Source organism: Haliotis cracherodii, unplaced genomic scaffold (genome assembly GCF_022045235.1).
Source record: "Haliotis cracherodii isolate W230 unplaced genomic scaffold, xgHalCrac1.p SCAF_15, whole genome shotgun sequence".
Taxonomy (NCBI): Eukaryota; Metazoa; Mollusca; class Gastropoda; order Lepetellida; family Haliotidae; genus Haliotis; species Haliotis cracherodii.
In genome coordinates this window covers 33,472,763-33,492,682 of record NW_027266270.1, presented here as the reverse complement: position 1 = coordinate 33,492,682, position 19,920 = coordinate 33,472,763, and the positions used below count along the sequence as shown (strand labels likewise).

Here is a 19,920-nt window from a genome sequence, read left to right as displayed (position 1 = left end):
TCAGCAATATTCCATTAATATGACGGTGGTCTGTAAATAATAAAGTCTGGACCAGACAATCCAGTGATTGACACAACTGGGGATACGATGACATGGATCAACAAAGTCTGCGAGCTTGATCACCCAATCCGGTTAGGGTTGCTGAAGACCACCTAATTGATTGATTGATTGATTAATTGTGTGATTGAGTGTGGAGGGAGGGGGGGAGGGAGGGGGAAGAGGAGGAGAAGGGAAGGGGCAAATGAGAGAGTGGCCACCGACAGGGTGGTTGGTGAGGGTCTGCCGGGAAGGTGGTAGGGCAAGTCAGAGGGTGGGTGAGTGAGTGTCTGCCGGGAGAGTGGGTGGGTGAGTGAGTGACCAGGTGGTTGAGTGGTTGAGTGGGTGAGTGAGTGTCTGCCGGGAGAGTGGGTGAGTGAGTGAGTGACCAGGTGGTTGAGTGGTTGAGTGGGTGAGTGAGTGTCTGCCGGGAGAGTGGGTGAGTGAGTGAGTGACCAGGTGGTTGAGTGGTTGAGTGGGTGAGTGAGTGTCTGCCGGGAGAGTGGGTGGGTGAGTGAGTGACCAGGTGGTTGAGTGGTTGAGTGGGTGAGTGAGTGTCTGCCGGGAGAGTGGGTGAGTGAGTGAGTGAGTGGCCAGGCAGTGAGTGTGTGGGTGGGTGATTAAACACGGCTTTGTATCAGCATAATACGGGAGGAAAGCCTGAGGCGATGCATGTCTTTGCCCTTTGGCAAAAGAGTGAGGGAGTAAGACAGGAAGAGAGCCAAGAGGACTGATTGGTAAGTTCGGATCCTCACTGAGTAAGAGCACACCTTTTCTTAACTTCCAACATCTCTTTAGGGTCAATTTTATCCCGTAATTGCAGTAGAAATGCAGCAAAATAGGTTCTGTTTATTGTCTGGCCTTTTGAAGCTAGTCCACCATGATGTCTCCCTCCTCTGTCACGGAAGCCATACCCTTTCCAGCTCATAGAAATGTCTTTATTTTATTTGGTGTTGGAGATGGCAAATGCTTCCACTGTTTCAATTGTTGCTTGATGAACCCCTGGTTCATCCATCGTCACAAATCATTGCAAGAACCTTTCTGAATCAGCTTCAAACAGAGCAAGCTTATAACAAGACAGGTTGTGATGAGTATTTGATCAGATGTTAGAAGCTTCGGCACCAAACAAGCCAGTAAGTTTCAGTAATAATGGAATTTACTCTCTTCTGCGAAAAGTCAACTGAACTGGCAATATGATGTCCAGTCCACTGCCAGTCATCACCATATCATGGATTCTCTGCATCATTTCTGGTGTTGTTGAAACAGAGGCCTTACAGGCTCTCCCTGCCACGCTGTGTTGTACTCCTATGTTCATGAAAGGTGTTTGGTCTTTTGCAAGTACTTGTTCACTGCTCGTTCCTCAGGTTTGTCCATTTTCCAAAGATCGCACAAAGATCCTGCTTATTTTACTGACTAGTCACAGTGAAATTATTTGCTGAATTGACAAGTTTTTGTGGATATACCTCTATGACACGAGGAATGTTCGCAACAAAAGATGTTACTATTAAGCAGTTCCTTCTATGTGAGGCTCAGAACATATCAATCAACCTTCATAAGTAAGCTTGTGAATGAATACATGTTCGAGTGGGCATTCTACAGTCAGTTGCCACAGAAACCAGAATCTCTTCACAGTAACAAAGACATTGCTGACTAATTCTTGAAAAAATCTGTCACAGATTCGACTCTTCACACTATCGGTAACTATTACCTTGCAAATTTACTTGAAAAATAATTTTTACATCTGCACACAGCTCTTTCGTAAAGTCTTCCCTGAAATAACGGTGAGGTGAGGTGAGGTGAGGTGAGGTGAGGTGAGGTGAGGTGAGGTGAGGTGAAATGGGGTTTAAAGCCATGTTCAAGATAATTAACTTTATATAGCGACATACATGCATGTGTGTGTATGTGGCTGCTTGTATTAGTCTGGACTAATACCGACTTATAGTGCTAGCCCAATGAGAGAGCATGCCACAGTTTAACATAAATACCCATCTCAGACACTGTATACTGTGTTTTAACTTACCAGTCCTTGTTTTAACCCCTTTATGCCAAGCGCCAGGCAGGGTTACAACAAGTACCCCCCGACCTTCCACTCTCCCACTAGAACACGGAGGCGGTTTCCCTGAAATAATGACATCTGAATCACAAGTACGAATTCCTATTTTATACTTACAATATGTTGTTGTCATCGAGCGAGTACCTCAGAAGTCTGGTCAACACATCATCATACACAACGCTCGCCTTCTCAACCACCACCTCTTCTAAATCCTGAAATACCATCACAAAAACATCAATCATGTGGCAGAACTTAGCTATTTATACCATATTATGAGGAATAATTTGATATTTCAAGCTTTATATATCTGAAAATGTGTCTACGGATTTAAATATACAAAAACAATTTTTTTAAAGGCCACATACTTTGTCTTCCCCTGCTGACCTTTACTTTGAAAGTCATTTCAAGTGTATGTATTTCTGTATCTTTAACAGTAAGTAACTCATACCTATGAAATGGTAAAAAATATAGGCACTACTTTAAATTTGCAAATTACTGTCCAAATGTTCATTCAAATGCCGCTATGAGTGAGTGAGCGAGTTGTGTTAACACTGTTTTTAACAGTATTCCATTTGTATCACGGCATGTCAGCTCAATTTGGGAGGAAAGTCAAGTGATGCAGTTCTAAGAGGTTTACCACTTTGCCAAAACCCAGAGCATGGGTATGGTGATGACAAACCAAGAAACATAATCGGGGCGAACCGGGATTCGAACCCACAATCATGGGTTTCTGGCGTGCCCAAGGGAGGTGACTCTGCACATGGAATTGCGTTGTCTTAAACAACAACCCATCAGCCATGTCATGATCATCAGGAGTAAGATGTGATCCCATGGTGATCAACACAAGCATGCAGCAAGAGACGAAATGAAGGTACTTTTCACGGTGCTTTTACAAACATTCAAACCAAACCATGATGGGATACTGCAGATGTATACGACTCAAAAGCAGGAAAAGAACACCCAATTATCTCACATTACGATGGTTAATCTGTATGACAGGGCAGAATAACTACAGGACAGAGTAACTGTAGTTATATGAAAGAATTGGATGTTCTTTACCGTAATTCTTTTGAGAAGTATATATTAGGAGTCAAACCAAGGTCTTTTGTGCTACAGGTTCATACAGATATGAGGGTCGTGATGGGTTTTAATGCTTAACGTAACACACTATCGTAAACGTAAAATTCATCTTTTTTATCGTAAAATACCCAAAAATAACTGCTTAAAGTAAATAAATAATTTACTGCTTATCGTAAAATGATTAAAGTGGTAAAAAACAGTCTGTCTTCAAGACCTGCGCAACTGACGCAGGGGACCAGTCTAGAATGTTGAGCGATTTGAGATTTTACCATGTATTAAAAATATGAATTGTCAGGATGAAACGAAAGCAGAATTAAAAGTTCCATGTCCCTCCATGGCCGATTAAGGAATTTTTCGTGACGATTTTATAGAAAAAGAAGAAAATCTACTGCTTAATGAAAAAGTACCCTAAATTTTACTTCAGGACCCTCAGATAAGGAACACTAATATTCAAGGTGTACAAAATTTCTTTTAGTTGAATTATTAACCTTAGTCTGTTAATTTGTACAAATTCAAGGCTCCCAAGGCTATTTGGTGATTTTCAAGGCTTTTCAAGATTGACACTAAGAATCAACAGTGAATGGTGAGTGAGTGAGGTTTATCATCCCTCTATCCACTATTTCAGGTCTATCACGATGTGCCATGTTACAATAGGAGGAAATTCTAACGTGATGCAAATCAGATGTTCTGCTCTTTTGTGAAGCCCAGAAGCACTTAATCTCTCTGTTCCGAATCAGTGTCAAGACCTGCGGACAAAGATCTTTCACATACTGTGGTCCTTCACTGTGGAACTCTGTCCCAATTGGACTCAAGAACTCTCCCTCTCTTTCTGTATTCAATGAAAGAGAGGCCTAACAAATATACAAATGTCCTGAGACTTAATGGGGATGTAAATTGTGACTTGGGTCAAAATGACACCTCATATTTGTTTATTTTGGGTGAGGGAGCCACCATTTAGTTTCCTGAGGGCAGGGATTTTTGTTACATAGAGGATCATTTTTCAATCACTGCTTTAAATAACACAATTTTTTCTTGTAGACGCTGTAATCAAATAACTTAATGGTTTTTTTAAGGATGTCTAGAATGTTTTTTAAATAGTGGTCCTTACATACAACTGCAAGACTGATTATATACTACTCAAAAGAAGTTAAAGAACACCTGATTCTTTCAGGTTGTTGTAGTTAATTTGTGATGGCATGACACATTAACAATAATGATATGAAAGAATGGGTGTTCCTTAACTTTTTTCAAGTAGTATACATCATAGTTTAAGTTTACAGTCAAACAGTGAATGTTGAATGACCTGAATCAAATTTGCTAAGACTTCCAATTGGCCCTAGTCTAGTTTCCTGCAGAGTAACCCTAGTTCAACACCAAACATTAACCCCAACAGTGGTAAAACCAGGGCCGAATAGATTCAATCAGATCAAATCTGTTGCATTATTGTACATGGCTTCCAGTCCAGGCAGAACAGGACAGCCTATTACCCAAACAAACACCTGAAGACAAATAGTAAATAGACCTACAGTGTTTACGATAATGGCCGCACAGCATAAAGCTACAATATCAAATTTCCTGATTGAGATTTGATCTAGTTAGCCTGGTAACAACGGTTGTTTACATGCGGCGATACAATGGCACAAGTGATCTGTAACGGATTCAGGTGGAAATGTGGAGGTCAGTCAGGCGGAACAGGGGACATTTGTGCTCTGGATCTGTGATACAGTCTATAAAGTGGCATCAGTATCACACCAGAGCTGTATACAGCTGATACAATCTATACAGTGTTACATATAGGCACTAATCAGTGATGACACACTGTCAATATGTCACACAGGAGCTGTATACAGCTGACACACTCTATATAGTGTTACGTATAAGCACTAATCAGTGATGACACACTGTCAATGTGTCACACAGGAGCTGTATACAGCTGACACACTCTATACAGTGTTACGTATAAGCACTAATCAGTGGTGACACACTGTCAATGTGTCACACTGGAGCTGTATACAGCTGACACTCTATACAGTGTTACGTATAAGCACTAATCAGTGATGACACACTGTCAATGTGTCACACAGGAGCTGTATACAGCTGATACAATCTATACAGTGTTACGTATAGGCACTAATCGGTGATGACACACTGTCAATGTGTCACACAGGAGCTGTATACAGCTGATACAATCTATACAGTGTTACGTATATGCACTAATCAGTGATGACACACTGTCAATGTGTCACACAGGAGCTGTATACAGCTGATACAATCTATACAGTGTTACGTATATGCACTAATCAGTGATGACACACTGTCAATGTGTCACACAGGAGCTGTATACAGCTGATACAATCTATACAGTGTTACGTATATGCACTAATCAGTGATGACACACTGTCAATGTGTCACACAGGAGCTGTATACAGCTGATACAATCTATACAGTGTTACATATAAGCACTAATCAGTGATGACACACTGTCAATGTGTCACACAGGAGCTGTATACAGCTGATACAATCTATACAGTGTTACGTATATGCACTAATCAGTGATGACACACTGTCAATGTGTCACACAGGAGCTGTATACAGCTGATACAATCTATAAAGTGTTACGTATAAGCACGAATCAGTGATGACACACTGTCAATGTGTCACACAGGAGCTGTTTACAGATGATACAATCTATAAAGTGCCATCCATAACAGTGCTCGAAACATTTCTTAAACCCAACTTGTCCTATAGGGCAAGTAGATATTATTTTGTACTCGTCCTGCTAAATTTTCACTTGCCCTTTTAAATTTTATACAGTTTTATGTTCTCAGTTATTATCATATTCTGTAATCAACCTTTGAGTTGGGGATATTTACAACAGACAGTACAAAATAATTCACAGTCACTGCCATGTACGTTCATCTCTGCCCATGCAAACTATCTCAACCATGCGCCTTGCACTTGTTTTTGTTTCTTACAGTCATACTGCTTTTGACAAAATTTCCTTTTTTCAGCCTATTTGTTAATCAAATCATGTTGTTTCTCATCAACACCACCATCCCCAATTAAAAACTTTGTTAAAATCAACCACTTCCCTCACAAAATCATTCATTTTCGCTTTGACATTTGAGCCGTCAGTAACGCGTCACTTACAACAAAAATAACAAAATTAAATACCTCCCTTTAAAAACTAGTTTGAGCCCCGCTGCGCAAACTCACTTTCTATTCATTCCTTCAGCAGACAGACAGTTGCAAAGTATACCGTCTATGTATGGTATAAGCAATATGTAGTTCATTATTATTACTAAGAATTACGAGATGTGACAACATATTTCAGGTTGGAAGTTATCCTCCATATTGTTTTGAAAACGATTGGAGATGATTTTATAGGATTTAAATATGTACTCGCCCAGTAGGACGAGTGTTAGTTCACTTCTTTCTCATCCGACACATGCTGCCTCTCGTCAAGACGAGAGGATGAGTGGATATTTCGGGCTCTGCATACTCACCAATCAGTGACCACACACTGTCGATTAGCAGCATACAACAAACCTTTGATGATGCACAACGTACTGACACTTTCCTTATAACACTACATGCAAACGATCACATATCTGTTAAGTAAGGATAAGCAATTTATGGATGAACAACTTCTTTATTACAATTAAGAGCTATCTGTTGTTCATTTAAAACATTGGTTTGTTTGAGTAATAATAATAATAATAATAATAATAATAATAATAATAATAAATTTTTAAGACTGATTTTATTCCCCAGAGAACAGATGCACTGCAATGTTAAGACTCGATGGAGTGAGTGAGTGAATGAGTGAAGTTTTACTCCACTTTTAGCACTATTCCAGCCCTATCAGAGCATGTAACACAAGGATGGGCTTCATACATTAGAAGTGGGAATCAAACCCCTGTCATGAAACTAGCGAACACCTTCACCACCAGACTATCCGCAGCCCATTATATGTTTATGATATCCATACGACTTTACAAAGCATGAATGACACATATAGACAGGAAGGACATCTAATAAATCAAGTAATCAAGTAGTGTAGGATAACTTAAGCTTCATCCTCGTACTAAATCAAAGGTCAGGCCAACCCTTATCACTCCCAACAACGTTCATGGTTATTTTATATAAAATGTTATTTAATTTCGAATACAAACTTGAGTTACATAAAAAGACTGGTAAATTCCATATATATATATCTATATATATGTATATATATATTTTCCCTCTGTTATGCCATGAATCTGTTCTTTGACTTCTTTGATTGGAACGTTAAGTGTGAACAGTGGTCATAAAACATTTAAGATCTCCTGAAACATTTGTTCAATCTCAGCAGTGAACTCAAAATCATGCCAGCAGATTTCCAACATTGTGTTGGTTTGTCTGATCCAGACAAAATCACCACTCTCACTCACTCCACTGACCATCCCAATAGACCAATAATTCCACAGACACAGACATTTTCATGAGCACTTTCCAATTCCAGCCCCTAAATCTTGTCTTCAGTGACAGGTTCTCATAAATAAACTCTAAGAACTTGGCTGTCCCAGATGGCTCTCCCCATCTAAAGATGACGACAAAGACTGCACAAATACATGTGATACGGACACATCCCATGGCCCTCCTTTTAGACAGACAGCACTAAAATCACAGCTAAATTCAATACAGTCTTGAAAACGGCTGAAAAAACACAAATCGATCCATCATTCATTTCTTGCCATCGGAACCACCATCCATCATAAAACGGACAAAACATACCCATTGCTGCTAGTGGCGGTATTCACGATCGCAAGGCTTACAATCATTTGAAGATTAGGGTCCACACTTCCCATGTCTTAAACAAGTCAACTGTGTCATTTTCTTTGAGAACACCCAATACTATAATCTATCAATGTTAAGAACATCTCAGCCACAAATACTTGAAATACTAATGATGCCATATTTAACATAACTCATGTGCTCCGCCTGGAGGTACTGCTCCATTCAAATTTGTTCAATAAACTCTCAGAAAAACACACACACGATGTGTCCAGTGGATGTTGTTTTCTTCTCATGTGTTATTGATATGAATATTATCTTCCTTGGCCACACAACTGAGTAAGAGTAAGAGAGAGAGAGAGAGAGAGAGTAAGAGAGAGAGAGAGAGAGAGAGAGAGAGAGAGAGAGTAAGAGAGAGAGAGAGAGAGAGAGAGAGAGAGAGAGATTGATTGTAAGGAGGAAGAGGAAGAAGGAAGGAAATACAAGTAGAGAAATGGAAATTAGTAAATAGAAACTAAAATGCTATCAGATAGATAAAAGATAGAGACAGAGAGAGAGAGACAGGCAGACAGAGAGACAGAGAGAGATAATTCCACAGTGGGAAGTAAGTTGAGGACTGTCTTGCTTCCAAGAAAACCATCATCAATCAGTAATGTTGACACAACGGGAGTCAGTCATTGTTTGACATGTTTATTTTACACACCTATCTGCGTTAACCCGAGCACTGGGAAGCAAACATTAGGCAACGTGACAGTTTCATTACGTAAAGTAACACACTTGTGTTTTCTGTAATACACCTGAACCATCCTCTTACTTTCACCCCAAGAACATCCAGTTGTCAGGAAGCCTAATCTGAACTTGTCTGACTACAACCACATATCCTTAACCCCGGGTGGCATATTTCATGGTAAATATTGACAGTAAATTCGGATTTGACTGTAAATAAAAATACAACCTGAGCTAAAAAACAACAACTACGTCTGCCATAAAGTAACAATGAGTGTGTGATTTTGGCATGAATCAAGAATAGGGAATGTGGAGAATTGAACTCAGCCTTCGGCGTGATAAGCCAATGTTTTAATAAGTAGGATACCCCTCCACGTCTTCAAAATACAAATTGAACTCACAAAAAGGCATCTGTTTCTGCCTTCAATTATTCCATGGTCAAGGAACTGCAGGATCTCCAGTGTGGAATTAAACTCGGTTTAACCAGTAGCCTACCCCACTACCTCTACACAACACCACAACTTCAAATCATAGAAAGACCCATGTGTGGTTTTGAACCAGCCTTCGGCATGACAAACCGACACTTAGCCCAGGCAGCTACCTGACCCTCTCTACAAAATACAATTGGAACGAACCTTTGTTTGAAATCTGATGGTGAAGCCATGCAAGCACAATATTCCAAGTTGAACACATAACATGAAGATCATACCACACTTCCTCTCACCAAAACAAAAGGTCAATACGTAATAAACGCCCATACCAGTTCCTAAAGGACTAAATACCACATACGTTCGAAGATCTGAAGGGCAAAAAGTACTGAAACATTTACCCACTTTCAAATGTAGACCTCATACCACACAATCGTTAATAATGATGAACAAAAGAACCAATTGATCGTTCTACGTACTGAAGAAAACCAAATAATGAATAATTTATAGTATTTGATCCTTGCGGTTGATAAGCACAATTTGCGAGCTTTTAGGCTGGCTGAGTGTCAACTGACAACACGTCATCTTCCTGTCACAGATGCCATCAAATGTTGATCACTCGTCAATAGCAACAAGATCAACCACACCACAGAACACAGACGTTAATTAAATCTAACTGCGAGAATTGATCTCAGTGACAAACACCATCCTTACTTATTCTATGTCAGTGCCTCATGGGATATGTGTTTTCGAAATGATCAGAATATAGCATCATTTTGGATGGCTTGTTCGTTGTTTAACGCCGCACTCTGCACTATGACAGTATTTTTGGATGGTATTCATGATGGTAATTAAGATTAAGTACATGCTGATGAATAATTAAAAACATGTTTAGTTTAATATCCATAGTTCATCTCATTCGGTCAGGACAGCAGAACATGAAGATCAATGATGAAATATTTCATTGTTGTATTTTCCAATGAATATGAAATAATATAGTACTTTAAAGGGACAAAATAACATTTTTCAGAGCAGAGATATGGAAAATTATCTTCACATAGGTATTTCAGGACTTAAGACTCTTTCTTTCAACAATGACATAAAACATTGCCCAGCAACAAAGGTGAAACAGAAATCATTATCACAACGCAGCAGGGAATTACAGCTATGTCTAACTGAATTTGAAACAATAAAAAACACAAACAAAAACACTTCCTCAAGACATCGACATCCCATGACAATTGTTAACACCCACGGCCAAATCTTAACAGATAAAACTCTTCACAAATTAGATTAGCAATTTCATCAATTCACAGCTAAACTTAATTCAAACAATGCAGTTTAAGTCGAAATCAATCTGATCGATATCTCGGAACTATTTATGAAAATTCAATAGCCAAGCACACCACATATGAGGAAAGTTCGTAAATTTTGGAAAATGTCTTGTTTCTTCCTTAGATCCTTTCCAAAACAAATATTTTCCCCCGAAGTATGAACTTGACTCCCCCAACCGACACAATTTGTGTGAAAGCTGCAAGCTGGGCTAGACTGAAGTGTTTCTGGGAGCCAGATAATCCACTAGTTATTTATAGAGGCATTTCCAACAGCTCGCTGAGGCATACTCCCTTTATTTGCTAGCTTCTCTTTCTCCGAGCCCGCTGCCACAAACTGTGTTGCTAGCTCCCTCTGCCAACCAAACAACACCGTTTGTGTGGATGGCGTAACTGTCAGAATTCCCCGAAATAAAACCCTCCACTAAAGACATGTTGAAATCACATGGAGCATCATTACGCCCCCACTTCCCAGCTTTTTTCAATAAAGGATCACAATTTATCGTTTCAAAGACATAAAAAAACATCTCACGACCAGTAACCATTTAGCGAAATGTAAATAACAAAGAATATTCTGACATAACTGAATGACATATCAAATATTTTATACTGCTATCAAAAAGTGTCTAGAACGTGAATCAGATAGCATGAATACTGTTGGACATTACATGATTCTTGTCATTCCCCTTTAAACTGTCATGATAAATCCTATCATATAATATCGTCCAATGCCAGAGTGGGCCAACTTGCCTTGTTCTGCAGTAACATCCATGGTCACATAATCCATTAATTATTGTCCAGCTGTCCTGAAGAGAGTGAGGTTGACCCTTGTGACAGCCTGGGGTCTATCTGACCTACTAAGTAGCCCTGCTTCACTGACTTCGCTAGTCTGGGGACAATAGACACAAGAGTCTTATTGATCAACGCACCGCATGATAGCTGTGTCCACCATCGATTTCTCAAACTGAGGCTCTGAGAACTACACAGGCCCCGTGAAACAGGAGCTGATCATTCACAACACAACTTCCTTAACTAGATGCTCACAACCTCCTGTGACAAATGCTCCAGGTTGTCGTGGTACAACACTTTCAGAAGACACACACAGAATATGATCACCACAAACTCTCTGGCCTACTGATACACATGTTATCAGCTCCTGTCGGAGTTGCCTCCCCTTGGCTGTTCCTTTCCCCCAGCAAAGTGGGTTGGTTGAGTGCAAATAACTGGGACATGGACTTCGGTGTGTAAAAGGCACAGGGACACTGTAAACACTCCTCACATCATCCATGGCTTCAGCTGTTATATTATGCTCAGTTTAGTTCTTGCCGAAATGAGAGAAAAAGATTTTATCCCAAACAATTCTAAGATTAAGCTTGTCATTTTGTTGAATTTCCTTAAATGGTGACCAGTTTATGCATACTTGCTAATTACGTAAGGCTTTCCTTATAAGAGAGTTCTTAAACTTATCAAGTACAAAATGGTTTGTATTTTCCCAACAAACTGACTAATAAATTGATCTAATTATATTTTGCTATTTGTTACATATTGTTCTTTATATTATACATAAATGATGACTCATATTTTCTCATAACGTCATTTGGAAAATCTTTTTCGCAGACAACCAAAAATGATTATGATACATGTTGTAAACTTCACACAACTACATTAGACTGACTCAAATGTTTTAAAAATCCATGCAATCATAAGATTTGTTTTAAAAATAATATGCTCCACACAGTGCTCTATACACTACAGGCAGCAACAAGCAATGTCATCAATGTAAACTGGAATATTTTACACCATATGTAAATATAATACTATTAAGTAATATTTGGCCATATTTAGGCATATTTGGCAATATTAAACAATTGGGGATATATCTAGCAATGTTTAGTAATATTTCGCCGTATTTAGAAATATTTGGCCACACACATGTATTTATCTATATTTGGCTGTAATAATATTTGGCAATATTCAGTAATATTTGATGATATTTAGTAATATAAATCATATTTACTGGCAAACCCTGGACTTGTTTTTGATTAAAAGGAAACATGTTGAGAACTACACATTACTTCCTTCAAGGTTAAATGGATAAGATTTTAAGTTCTCATCAATTCACCCAAATTTGGCCATTAACTTTTTAAAGAGCTGTTTTTATTTTTGAAAAATATTTCCCAAGAATAATTTTCAGCTCCTTTAAATTTCAAATCCTTGACAAAGTATCAAAAGCAAGTTAACCTTATTGATTTCCAATGGTGAGGTGACTTGGAGGGAAGATCTATTATAAGGACTGACTGAGTGAGTGAGTGAGAGTGTTTTTTTTAGCAATAAAAAATATTTAATTTAAAAAAAAAGAAGAAGTTGATCTAGTGAATAATGAATGTAATGATACGAAACTAAATTGTTATGTCAGATCTTTCCCTAATGTTGTACATTACCTCGGCTAAATCTTCCCATTAATAATGTTACAAATAGCTAGGGACCCCCTTCAGAATCTGAAGATTTTTAGATCGAGATGTCAGACATCATATTTGACAAATTATGTTGTTTTGATATAATATACCTTATGATACAACAATAGCCTGAGAGTATTGAGCCATGAGTATTTCTTAGCATAATCACTGCATTTAACACTTCAGATACTTGCATATTATATGTGTTAAATAATATTTCAGTGCAACCTAGATGTGTTTGGAGGAAAAAATGAACCTTTCAATTTTGTGGAACAATATCTAAAATATTTGAAGATGAATATAAAGTTTACAAAAATATGAAAATATTAGAAATACATGGTACTTTTCCTGAAGAAATCCATGGGTGTGTGGTGGGGTTTGAGTACATGTTTGGAGACACGTGGCGGTATGACCACAGTGGATAAGAACTGGCCTAGGACCAGACAGAGCTGTTCTAGGTTGGAACGAACTGGCCTAGGACCAGACAGAGCTGTTCTAGGTTGGAACGAAGAGAGGGGAAGAACTGGCCTAGGACCAGACAGAGCTGTCCTAGGTTGGAACGAAGAGAGGGGAAGAACTGGCCTAGGACCAGACAGAACTGTTCTAGGTTGGAACGAAGAGAGGGGAAGAACTGGCCTAGGACCACACAGAGCTGTTCTAGGTTGGAACGAAGAGAGGGGAAGAACTGGCCTAAGACCAGACAGAGCTGTTCTAGGTTGGAACAAAGAGAGGGGAAGAACTGGCCTAGGACCAGACAGAGCTGTTCTAGGTTGGAACAAAGAGAGGGGAAGACCTGGCCTAGGACCAGACAGAGCTGTTCTAGGTTGGAACAAAGAGAGGGGAAGACCTGGCCTAGGACCAGACAGAGCTGTTCTAGGTTGGAATGAAGAGAGGGGAAGAACTGGCCTAGGACCAGACAGAGCTGTTCTAGGTTGGAACAAAAAGAGGGGAAGACCTGGCCTAGGACCAGACAGAGCTGTTCTAGGTTGGAACGAAGAGAGGGGAAGAACTGGCCTAGGACCAGACAGAGCTGTTCTAGGTTGGAACGAAGAGAGGGGAAGAACTGGCCTAGGACCAGACAGAGCTGTTCTAGGTTGGAACGAAGAGAGGGGAAGAACTGGCCTAGGACCAGACAGAGCTGTTCTAGGTTGGAACGAAGAGAGGGGAAGAACTGGCCTAGGACCAGACGGAGCTGTTCTAGGTTGGAACGAAGAGAGGGGAAGAACTGGCCTAGGATCAGACAGAGCTGTTCTAGGTTGGAACGAAGAGAGGGGAAGACCTGGCCTAGGACCACACAGAGCTGTTCTAGGTTGGAACGAAGAGAGGGGAAGACCTGGCTTAGTTTGAACCTCCCCCACCTCAATTCCAGGGGGGAAAGTCTGGCCAGGGGTGGGGAAGAACTGGCCAGGTGGATGCTTCGGGCAGTTAGTAAGTAGGCAGTCTTCGGCTTGATGACTGGCCCACCCATGGACCTTCAAATGTGGGAGGAAAATTGTGATGCAGATTGTAGAAGTTTTTCAATGAAAACAATAAGCACAACAGGTTTGGTGCTGATATCCCAAAGGTTCTCATCCGGGTGATAATGGGATTCAAACCCACAACAAGCTAATCAATCCCAATCTTCCATTGAACCAATCACAAACTTTCACCTGATGATTTTGTTCTTACAACTATTCACAAATTCATGAAAGACTTCGAAGATCTTTTAAAAAATGCTTGTTTTAGAGTGAGTATGGTTTGCATCGCTTTTGGCAAAATTCCAGCAATTGCTTTAACCATTAGGCTACCCCACGCCTGTTAGATTCAGAGAAAGTTGGACAACCAATAAGCATTATATTTAGTAGCATATGACTCTCTGGAGTTGATTAGTGACATTTACTTCTTCCTACACTATCATACGTCAAAGATATTTTATGACAGTCCTCCGACTTTCCAATAAAGGTTAGGACAGTACCTGGTATATTAACTGGACATAATCAGGAAATTAATTTCAGCAACAACTTTCCCATCTCTTTCTGTCCCTACTATCCAGGGTTTCCGATTGAAATACATCAGTTTCTTACTATAATGACCCATACTTATTGTTTTCTTATAATGTCAAAGCTTTCTTCTGTCACACAAGACAAATTGATGAACATTGTTTACATGGTGGAATTGTCATGTGAGAACTACTTTTATAACCAAATCAATTTGATCAGACTTCCATGGAAGGTTATACTCAACAACATATCATTTGATCACACATAACACAGTTATGATAGACTTATCATTGGATAAATGGAATTGTTTTTAAAAATGTATCTAGTTCTGTTGGGGGTGGTCGGGTAGCCTAGTGGTTAAAGCGAAGACCCAGGTTCGATTCCCGTCATGGGTACAATGTGTGAAGCCCATTTCTGGTGTCTCCCGCTGTGATTTTCCTAAAATATTGCTAAAAGCTCACTCACTCACTATATCTGTTGGTCCAACAATGCCATACATCTCAAAGAGCCCTACCAGTTTGAATCACTCTGTTATTTGTAGCTGCCAAACTACAGAGTGAGTGAGTGATTGAGTTTCACTGCTGCTTTCAGCAATATTCAAGCTATATCACAGTGCATGGTACTTTGAAGTGTATTGCAGTCATCAAACAGCATGTCATCAAACAAACACACAAACATTAATGTCAAAGGTGTAGTATTAGTACTCATTTGTCTCTATTCTGAATTTTAAATCTATAATTTGAAATTTTGTTTCCCTCAATATCTATATACTGTAGCTGTTGATAAATTTTTGGAGTAAAAACTAATTCTGAAGAGTTTGATATGTTCATATTTTTGACAGGCATGACACCACAATGTGCAGCCATGTGTTTGTCGTCTCTAGGGAACCACGGTGGCATGTGATCAATACTAACTGTCCTCTCTGCTATTTGTGCCTTAGTCAAATCAGGATGACAATTTGCTACAGAAAATCAAGGAAGAATAAAATCATGACTATTTCTATAAAATTGGCGTCGAGTTTCCTTAGTGTTTTATAACATTGCACAATTTCCTGATGCACCACATCAATTTAGCAAAACAGAGGTAAGGAGGTGTATAGCGTGTGCGTGCAAAGGTTTATATTGCTCACCCACTGAGATACCACATCTGAGTTTGAACACTGATATCCTACCCCGACAGCATACCAACTCCGAGCCCACCAGTCCCTTAATAATGCTGAGCGCCAGGCAGCGTAACAACAAGTACCATCTTTTCATGATGTTTGGTATGACATGGCCAGGTGGTTGAACCACCAACCTTCCGTAGAGTAGGTTGTTAAAAAACAAAAATAGTTCAATCAGTCGTTGAAAATATATGGGTTGCTCCAATGAGACAATGCAGTTTTAGAATTCAAAAAATCATTTCAGAAACTTACTACAAAACAGGTATCAACCTGTTCCAGAAAAGGTAAAACAATTTGAAACTACTTGTTCCAGAAAGAGATATATGTGTGACACAACCAGTTCCTAAATAGTGGTTTGACACCTGTTCCAGAATAGGCAAACCAGTTTGAAACAGTTGCCTCAGGTAGAAGGAAACCAGTTTGACATAACTGGTTTTGGCACAAGTAAACCCATGTTGGAAACTGATAAAACAAACATGTTACGTCTTCTTGATAACTACACCTTCAAGCATTCTTATCAAAAGGTATAACTTCCTCTTTGATACAAACATAGATTGAAGGAGTGGTCCAAACTGAGCAGCCATCTAGTGTATCAAAGTACACTTCCTGGACAAGAACAAGATACTGGTGATCTATACTGTCCCTGAATTTCCTGGACAAAAGTAAAGTAATGGGGACATATACTGTCCTGAAATTCCTGGCCAAGATTAATATACTGGGTACCTATTCTGCCTCTGAAATTCCTGGCCAAGATTAATATACTGGGTACCAATTCTGCTCCTGAAATTCCTGGACACAATTAAATACTTGGGACTTGTTCTGCCCTTGAACTTCCTGGCCAAGAACAAGATAACAGGGACCTATTCTGCCCCTGAAATTCCTGGCCAAGATTAATATACTGGGTACCTATTCTGCCCCTGAAATTCCTGGACACGATTAATATACTTGGGACTTGTTCTGCCCTTGAACTACCTGGCCAAGAACAAGATAACAGGGACCTATTCTGCCCCTGAAATTCCTGGCCAAGAACAAGATAACAGGAACCTATTCTGCCCCTGAAATTCCTGGCCAAGAACAAGATAACAGGGACCTATTCTGCCCCTGAACTTCCTGGCCAAGAACAAGATAACAGGAACCTATTCTGCCCCTGAAATTCCTGGCCAAGAACAAGATAACAGGAACCTATTCTGCCCTTGAACTTCCTGGACCAAACTAAAGTGCTGGGGAAGCCTGAATGCGTACACAGGGCACAGCTGTAGATGCCCATGAAACTGGTGCCAGTCTGCTCAAGTTGGTCGGTCCTCCATCTGACATTGAGATATATCTCATTGAGCCATACAGCATCCCCTGGCTTAGTGTAATGTTTTGACATTGGAAGTGACATTGCCACTAATCAGAGCACCCCAGACTAGGCCCTGCACATGCTGAAAGCCTGAAGAACACTTGAAAGTGATATCGGCAACACGTGGCGAGACTTGCTGGCAATAACACAGCACTCGACTACCTTTCTTACCACTGGAAAGATGCATTGAACAGTCCCATTTCTTTGTCTGGATAGATCTATTCAATAGATCAGTGCTGTACCAGTCTCTTTGCTTTGATACATGTTTTCAATAAAAAGGGTCACACTTTTGTAGTCATGGCAGATGAACTGAGTTAAAAAGTCACACTTGAGATGAAATTAATGAAAAGGTCCCAAGTCTTTATAGATGTCTTCAACAGACTAGTTCTATTGTTCTACTCTGGTTAGTTGTAATTTGATAGAACACTTTGCATAGTATTGACAGATGTATTCATGGACTGCTTTGTTTCTGTTTAACGCCACACTCTGAAATCTTCCTGCTATATTATAGTGACCTGTAAACAATCTGGACCAGTGACTTATATTATGAGCAGGGTATGAGGACACATAAACAAATCACGGAGTCTGACCACCCTTTCAATTTAGTCGCCTCTTTCAACAAGTAGAGATTGCTTGGCACCAATCCTAACCCAGAATCCCAGAATGTGTATTTGATGAGTGAGTGAGTGAGTGAGTGAGTGAGTGAGTGAGTGAGTGAGTGAGTGAGTTTTTACGCCGATTTCAGCAATATTCCAGCAATATCACGGTGGGGGACACCAGAAATAGGCTTTACACATTGCTCCCATGTCAGTAATCGAACCCAGATCATCGGCGTAACGAGCGAAAGCTTTAACCACTAGGCTAGACCGACGGCCCCATTTGATGAGGAAGTAACCCTTTGTCTTCTCAGTTCTGCATAGCAAGCACATGCTTTAACCACTTGGCTACCCAACTGCCACCCTGTTTTAAATGTTTTAGCACAACCCTGCACTACTTCCCGACTAGCTCCATGGTCCAGTGGATAGAGCATCTGCCCAGGGAGTGGTATGTCAGGGGTTCAATCCCCGGCCGCATCATACCAAAAGATGTTAAAAGATGGTACTTGTTATCCTACCTTTTGCTCTGAATTTAGGGGACAAAACAAGGTCTGGTCAGCGTAGAGTCTGTACACTGTGTCTGAGTGGGGTATTGATGTTGAACTCCGGCATGGAATCTCTGTGGGCTAGCACCATAAAACCAGCACAAACCAAGAGAAGTACAAGCAGTCCCATCAACCTACCCACCCACGCCCTTCCACACACACGTCCCTATATAAGTGCAAGAATCTGGAATGCATCATTCTACTCCATTTCACCTCAACTCCAAAACTTTTTCAACTTTAATGACCAAATCCCAATTTGCCTTCGTCATAAATCTGAACCTCTCTCAGCTTGCTGTTTTCCTGAAGTGATCAATCAGGAAATCACAAAATGTATGGCACACCTAAACCTTCATGTAGAATCAAACCCAACTTAGCTCTGCTCGTGTCATGCGAATTCTCCAGATTTTCGTTGGGTGAGTCCACAAGGTCATTAAAAATATGATTCCTTCAATTTTTTAAACTTCCTGAACATCTTCTCGTTCTCAAGCTTTCTTTATCAGGGTAGAAACTGGTGCTAGATTTGCCACAAAATCGGCACTTCATCAGGTTTAAGCATGATCAATTACCCTTCTCTCATAACACGGAGGATGCACATTTGGGAACACGTTATCGATTGAGTGACACGCTGCGATTACCCAGTGGGATGAGGGAGAGGATTTACTGATATTGTATGCTTAACATTTGAACAGGTCAACGAAGGTGTACCAGACTAGCAGCCAACACTCCACAGCAGTGAGAGAAAGTAGGATGGACCACAGAACAATTCTCCCTTAAATCGAGTGAGTGAGTGAGTGAGTGAGTGAGTGAGTGAGTGTGTGAGTTGGATTTAACGCCGCTTTTAACATTATTACAGTTATATATCACAGCGTGTCAGCTTGATGTGGGAGGAAAGCCCGAGGTGATGCAGGCCTCAGATGTTTACCACTTCTGTAAAACCCACGTGCACGGGTATGGTGCTGACAAACCTAGAAACATAATCGGGGTGAACCAGGATTCGAACCCCAAACCACAGGTTTCTGGCGTGTCCAAGGGACGCAACTCTGCACAGCGAATCGGGGCGCCTTAGACGAATGGGCCACCCGTGCCCCCGCCACAAAATGAAGACGCAACAACAGTTAAAATATAAAATATGTATCACCACATTCATTTCAAAGAAAATATCAACTGAACTATTTTCAAATTGATGAATTATTTAGACAAATTGTGACAGGGAATTTAAATAGGCTCACATATCCATCAGTTTGCTCAAATAACAGATGACCTTCGCATCCCGAAAAGTCATGACTAAAAGCGACACAATGCATTATGATACTCAACTTTTCTTCCGCAATTGAGAGAGAGAGTGAGTGAGTGAGTAAGTAAGTGAGCACTAAATTATGTCGCTTTTAGCCATATTCCAGCAATATCATG

At 40.1% G+C, this 19,920-nt stretch overlaps 1 protein-coding gene across 7 annotated transcripts in view; it reads right to left on the bottom strand.

Moving 5' to 3' along the window:
• The window catches only part of LOC139462534 (B-cell CLL/lymphoma 9 protein-like), a 144,758-nt gene that overhangs the window by 64,496 nt on the left and 60,342 nt on the right, over positions 1-19,920 (bottom strand). For 6 of the 7 annotated variants that reach the window (XM_071244322.1, XM_071244323.1, XM_071244324.1 and 3 more), the window contains one exon: positions 2,207-2,301. In XM_071244322.1, coding sequence (XP_071100423.1) covers positions 2,207-2,301 — 95 coding nt within the window. Of the gene's footprint in view, positions 1-2,206; positions 2,302-11,180; positions 11,552-19,920 lie in introns of those variants that run through there. The other variant, XM_071244329.1, reaches the window with a different exon arrangement.